The sequence below is a fragment of the Leucoraja erinacea genome, chromosome 5 (genome assembly GCF_028641065.1).
Source record: "Leucoraja erinacea ecotype New England chromosome 5, Leri_hhj_1, whole genome shotgun sequence".
Taxonomy (NCBI): domain Eukaryota; kingdom Metazoa; phylum Chordata; class Chondrichthyes; order Rajiformes; family Rajidae; genus Leucoraja; species Leucoraja erinaceus.
This window is the reverse complement of record NC_073381.1, coordinates 94,629,221-94,636,113: the sequence shown is the minus strand read 5'-3', so window position 1 is coordinate 94,636,113 and position 6,893 is coordinate 94,629,221. Positions and strand designations below refer to the sequence as shown.

At 47.1% G+C, this 6,893-nt stretch overlaps 1 protein-coding gene across 1 annotated transcript; it reads right to left on the bottom strand.

Moving 5' to 3' along the window:
- Nucleotides 1-823: 823 nt before the first annotated feature.
- Nucleotides 824-2,985, bottom strand: LOC129697602 (uncharacterized). The gene is made up of 2 exons (XM_055636299.1): nt 2,680-2,985; nt 824-1,568 (listed from the first exon to the last, which is right to left on the bottom strand). The coding sequence occupies exon 2, from the start codon at nt 1,520-1,522 to the stop codon at nt 842-844; it is 681 nt and encodes a 226-aa protein (XP_055492274.1). The 5' UTR covers nt 1,523-1,568; nt 2,680-2,985; the 3' UTR covers nt 824-841.
- Nucleotides 2,986-6,893: the final 3,908 nt, after the last annotated feature.

The following is a 6,893-nucleotide window of genomic DNA, read 5'->3' as shown; positions in this document are numbered from 1 at the left end:
GTGGCTGAAACAATGGCATATTTTTGTGATATTTATTGGGATAGAAAGATACACTGAGTTTGGGCGAGATCTTACCTTGCAACATTCTGTATGTCTGATAGATATTGTGAAATGGAACTCAGAAATTCGGGGAGGATTACATAAAACTACAATTCAAAGGTAATGAATATACAGAGTATTCTTATTTCCGCGAGCTACTACGATAAACTCACGAGCTACTACGGTATGACTACGTGTTAAAAAGTATCACATTTTTACTCGTGGATATGTTTTACTCGTGGATATGTTTCAACATGTTGAAAAATCTTCACGAGTTACCACGTTTCCCAAGTACCAGCCGTTGGCGCTAAGAGACTAAGCTCCGACGTACCCGGAGAGTTCTTGGGTGAACTCGCACAGTGGGACAGGGCTGCACCCGCTGAATTTCTCCAGCATTTTTGCCTACCTTCGATTTTCCAGCATCTGCAGTTCCTTCTTAGGCATTTTGCAGTGACGACTGCAGCGACGGTTCCTTTCTGTTGGGGGGGGGGGGGGGGGGGGGGGGGGGGGGGGGGGGTGGCCCGTGGCGGCTCCTGAGAAGTGATATGTTCCCTCCGCGGGTGCTGCCTTGCCCGCTGAGTTCCTCCAGCACTCCGTGTTTTTCGTTTGGCTCTGAAGTTGAAGGTGCACCCCCCTGTGTCTACCTTGAACTCCCTGTCTGCGGTGGCTCAGCGGGAAGGGCAGGGTCTCTGGGGAGAGGGTTGCGGTTCTGGTCGAGATCCTTCTTCAGAAAATCACAAGTACTCTCACCGACGCGAGTTCAGATATAAAACCAGACTGGTGCGAACGTTGAGCATGGCCTTTATTGAATCTTCTGGGCCCGGGCTCTCTGCTCCAGCAGTTCCCGGGCCTGTTCAGCCCCGGAGAAGTAGAAACGGCCCCAAAACTCAATGTCCTGGGGAGGTACATTCATGAGCTCGCTGTCCCGGAGCCTGGGGGGAGACGGTGGGTGGAAGATCCGGAAAGCCTCCAGGTCCGCTGGCTCCAGTGGGTAGTAGGGCCCCGGGGAAGGCTGGGCCGACTCGGACGGAGCCCTATCCTGGGCCGGCCCCGAGCTCTGGGCGCTGAGTTTTGGCAGGGGACGGGGAGCCTGGAAGTCCTCCAGGATCCAGAACGGGGTTTTCCAAAGGTGCGGGGCGAGGAGCAGGGGGGAGGAGGTGAGGGCGGGACCTCCTTCCCCGTCGGCGACGGCGGGGGACGACCGCGAGGGGAGGGGTTGCGGTGAGACGGGGACATCTCGTCGGCGGCCGGGATCAGGGGACACGGCTGGAGTGGGTGGCAGCTGCGAGCTGCGGGGCAATGAGGGGGATGAGGAGGGGGATGAGGAGGAGGAGGAAGGGGGTTGAGGAGCCCCAGCTGTGGGTGTAAGGCTCAGGAGACCCAATGCCGGGTGCACGCCGGAGGTAGCAGGGGAATCTTCATGGGTGGCAACCCCCCTGTCCTTCCCCGCATTCCTGCTCCCAGATGGCATCCCGAACGACATCACCAATCTCCAAGCGAAAGACTCTCTCCTGACGTCCTGGAAAAATCTGGCAGGAGGGGGAAGAATAGAGAGAACATTCATACATCGACAACACACTGCCTTCAAGCACTCACCCACTCACCGTTCTCTCTCACTGCTTCCCTCTCAGGGGATTATGTGTGTACAGATCTGTGCACAGAACCCCTCCCTCTCAGCTGCATATCCGTACATTGACCCCTCTCTGCCCGCCCCTCGCTCTCGGAAGAATGCCTGCACGTTGACCGGTATATCGGGGGCGGACGTGTACTCTTACTGGTGTCTCTCTGCCGTTGTTTCAGGGGGTGTAGTTTTACGCTAACTACTGTATCTTAGTCCACGGATGAGCATGTCACTGCCCTGACAGATGTCCCTCTGTCCCTTTCTCCCAGGGGGATATATATATATATATACACCCTGACCGGTGTCGTTCAGTCCCTCGCTTGTAGCTACCTATACACTATAACCTGTCTCTTACTCACTCTCTGTATGGGGGGTATGGAGACTGACCGGTGTCTCTCAATACATGGATCGGGGAATACTTTCAAGAGAGAGCTAGATTGGGCTATTAAAGATAGCGGAGTCAGGGGAAATGAGGAGAAGGCAGGAATGGGGTACTGATTGTGAATGATCAGTCATGATCACATTGAATGGCGGTGCTAGCTCGAAGGGCCGAATGGCCTACTCCTGCACCTATCGTCTATTGTCTATTACTTATACGTTGACTTCTGTCTCTCAGTTCCTCTGTCTCAAGGGTACATCAGTGCCCTGAACAATGTCCCGTTCAGGTAGATATGTTTTTGAGGTTCAGTGTCATTTTTGTCACATGTACCCAGGTACGGCCAAACGGTGTGTTTGTGTTACTACCCAAATATAGCTCTCAACATTGTAGCGCATCAATCCCACTCGTACCACAGCAGTTCCAGAAACTGGGGATGGGTCCCTCTGTCTCTCGTGGGATATCTAAATACTGACTGGTGCTTCCCAGTCTCTGGATCTCAGTTGAACAACTGTGCACCGACTGGTGTCTCTCTGTTCCTCTCTCTGGGAGCTGGGAGGATATTCATCCTCTAGTGACCATCTAGGATTCACCAATATCATCGTCAGATGGGAAATTAATACGAGGGAGCACGTTGGCTTACCTTTCTTTTCACACAGACTCAGTTTGTTGAATCCGGTCGCTCTCACACAGACGGGTGAATCCACACAGCGGCAGATGACAGACCGCGGGCAACCACGGGCGATTGTGAGCGAACAACGTGGAATTATTGGCGCGACCGCTGACGGGAGCAGGTTGAGTTCCATAGACCTCCAGTTGTGTCAAACAGCGTCCACCACTCCCTCCCGCAACCCCAGGGACACGTCTATGAACCGACCTCGGCAACAGACATCTTTCGACCACGTCTTGAACTATCATGGATGCTCGTTATTTGTATGTGTATTTTAAGTAACGTGCTTTTATTTGATGGCGTGATAGGAGAATCACTGCAACATTTGTAGAGGGAGAGGGGAATCCATACGTTTGAGGATGGAGAGTTTTCCTACTTTGAGAAGAGTATCCTGGTTTGATGGGGGAAGGGAAATCCGCCGTTGGGAAGGGATGAGGTTGAGGAGAGGCATGGTGAACGTCCTCTGGTGTTTGTGTGTGGGGGACCTTGGAGAAAATACCCCTGGTGTTTGTGTGGGAGGGGACTGGAGATCACAAGGCTTGTGTGTGATGGGGGGCACATTGAGTGAAGGAGATTTATTTGTCTCTGTGCGCGCGGCTGAATTAGATTCTTGAGCCTTCCGAATCTTCTGAATATGTAGTCGGCAGGGCAGTACTCTGCATATCGCCAACTTGGATGTGTTGTGATACGTAGGTGCCCCCTTCCATGAAGGTGATTTGACTAGATTGTTGTCTAGTTTATTCCATCCCCTTAAGGATCTTACAAACAACGAGTTCTTATAAATATCTGTCCTGGCGAATGGGGTTTCTATTTGTATATCATTACTCTTTCCTGTTCTCCTTTCTGTTGAGTATGTTATGTATCTATCTGCAGTTATGTCCACGACCCCCTTTTAAATCTTGTACAACATGGCTAGTCTGTTCCTTGTCCTTCTTGTTTCCAGCGTTTCCCACTCCAGGTCGGACAGCATCTGGGTGACAGTGTTACCTCTATTGTAGTTCCCGATGCAAAAGCGTGTTGCTTGCCTCTGTACCCCTTCTAGTTTGTTGATATATAGCAATGTTACAAAATTTTGAGATTTAAAAAATCAAGTCTGCAATTTATCCCATCAGATAAAGCATAACAATAAGTTTAATTTGACACCTAATTCACTTTCATATCTCAAGTAATAAAAACGTTATGGCCATTTTCATACTCGGAAATTAGCATATTGTTCCCTATTGATTTTCTATGGACATAACAAAAAAGCTGTGATCGTGGACAGTCAAAAGCCCATAACCTTCTTAAACATTAAGAGAACTGAATGAAATTTTCAGTTATCATAGATTCTGAAACAAATATAAAATAATCCTACTTGGATGACCTGAAATTAAAGCATATAATTAGTTAGTTACCCAATTGTAGCTAATTTCAAACTTCAATTACTAGATCTAAACATCTATCCATTTCTTAATAAATGATTAACATTTTTAAATAGCCTAAGTGTCCAAATAATATTCACAAATAATTCACAATAAAACATGATTTTTAAATCTCATTTACATCAATTGATAGGCCAAATGGAAGGAATTTAGTGTTCTATTGCTGTAAATTATAGTCAATTTAAATCGGCTTTCTAGTGGGTTCCTGTGAACGCGCTGGTTTAAAACGTTCACATTGCGCTGGATTTGTGCCCTCAAATGCCCAGAAAAACACTGCGGGATATAAAGAGCCCAAAATGAACTACTCGCTATAGAAAACTTTATATACAGGGTTATATACAAGCCCCATTTAATGTAAAAATAAGGTACATACCTTTAATTGTTTGCTTTATAAAACCCTGGGGCTGCGAGAGGTTGCGAGTTTAGAGAGTGGTTTTTAAACTACTATAACTATTATACAAGGCCATAAAAACTAATAATACCTTTTGCGACGGGGTCTTTCAGCGATTTTCCGTTAATGATTTACTAGGCATTGTATTTTCGATTGAACATTTTCGATTGCAACAGCCTAGTAAAAATCGCGTTTTAAACCCGCCCCCTCTAAACAGCGCCAAAATCGAGCACACGGGGTAGGACAGATGCTCAGCCACGATTCAGGTAGGTTTTGTAACATACCTAATATGACCACTTTTGTATGGATCCCAGGCGCATGAAGCATATTCCAGTAAGGATCTAACCAATGATGTATATGCTGTGGTTTTCACTTCCTTGGGCAGAAGCAGAGGTTTTGTCTAAGGAATCTTAGTGTCCGGTTGCCTTTAGTGACCGTGTTGTCCATGTGTTCCCCCCACGAAAGCTTGCTATCAACACGAATTCCAAGGGATGGTTGTGAACTTGTACGATGAAGTATTTGTCCACAGAAGATAAAGTCTCGAGTAGGTGGTTTCTTCTTATTTGAAATGATCATAATTGAGCATTTGGTTGGATTGAAGCTCATCTTCCATGTGTTTTGCCATAATCTATTCCAAGGACAAGGTTTTCTTGTAAGGAGTTCATATCCTCTACATCAGTGACAGGTGTATATACAAGACAATCATCTGCGAAGAGTCTTGTTTTACAATTGATGTCTTCAGGCAGATTATTAATTTACGTCAGGAACAACAGTGGTCCGAGGACCGTACCTTGCGGTACTCCTGACAGTACTTGTACTTCAAACGAAATGTTTCCTTCACAGGTCACCCTCTGTGTCCGGTTTGTGAGAAAGTCCCTAATCCAGTTATGTAGACTATTTCTGATGCCACAGCAATCCAGTTTTCCTAGGAGCCTTTCATGAAGAATTTTATCGAACGCTTTTGAAAAGTCCAGGATTTCCATATGTATAGATTTCCCCTTATCTAATACCTTTTTGATGTCATCAATAGTGACAGTAAGTTGCGTTTCCATTGAACGTTTTGTTCTGAAGCCATGTTGTGAGTCCACCAGCATCCCATTCTTTTCATAATGGTCCATGATGTGAGAGTGTATGATGTATTCCAAGATCTTACATGTAACACGAGTCAGTGAAACTGGTCTGTAATTCCCAGGCGCAGCCTTATTGCCCTTCTTAAATATTGCACAGGTGTTTGCTTCCTTCCACTTTCGTGGTAGTGACCCACAATCAATTGAGGACTTGAATAAATCTGTGAGTATGGGTGTTATTTTCGTTGCGAACATCTTTAGAAGCCATGGAGGCAACTGGCCTGGGCCCGCTGCTTTGTTTGGCATTAGGTTCTGTAGTTGTGTTAATACTCCTGCCTCATGGATCACTGGTACTTGGGGTGTGTGCATGTGTTGGCGGCGGCGTGTATGTGGGAAGGAGTGGGGGGTGGGGGAAGGGAGGTGGATAAATTATCCTTATGTATGTGGGGAAGGAGGAGGTAAAGGTAATCCCCTGGTGTGTGTGTGTGTGAGTGTGTGAGTGTGTGTGTGTGTGAGTGTGTGTGTGAGTGTGTGTGAGTGTGTGTGTGTTTGTGTGTGTGTGTGTGTGTGTGAGTGAGTGTGAATGAGTGTGAGTGAGTGTGAGTGCGTGAGTGTGAGTGTGTGTGTGTGTGTGTGTGTGTGTGTGTGTGGGTGTGTGTGTGTGTGTGTGGGGTGGTGGTGGGGGATATTGCCCTGGTTGGTAATGTAGAGATGAATCTGTGTACTTGGAATATGCTTAGTGTCGGGATATCGGACATATCCTGGTGCGTCATAAGATCATTTCATAGGAGCAGAATTAGGCCATTCAACCTGTAGATGGTTTATGCATGCAACCTATAATGTAGCTACCTCAATACCACTAACCACGCCCAGTCATCTCAGTATAACTGTGATATCTTCCCATTGCTCCTCCCTTGGTTCCAGTATGCCTGAACACTAGATGCAGTCAGTACTGGGACGTGTTTGACATGTGCCTTTATTAAAGACTCAGTAAAGTTACAGTGTGTCAGACTCCACTCCTTTACATGGTGTCAGTAAGTTAAACGCGTGCCTCCTGTTTATCGGGTTTTATTTGCTCCTAGTTTTACTAGTGTTTAATTCCCTATTCACCATGGCATTCTCGTGCCGCAAGCACTCTCCCCTTGTCTTTGACGCTGACATTGCGGAGCGATGGGCTACTTTCGTGATGGACTACAACCACTTCATCAACATCGTGCACCGAATCGACCCTGATGTGGTCAAAGCCTCACTCCTGCTGAACCTTGCCGGTCCCGATGTTATGAAGCATGGCGGAATCTGCCAACGACC

Coding starts and splice junctions, on each gene's coding strand:
- LOC129697602 (XM_055636299.1), bottom strand. CDS start 1,522: ATGTCGTTCGGGATGCCATCTGGGAGCAGGAATGCGGGGAAGGACAGG.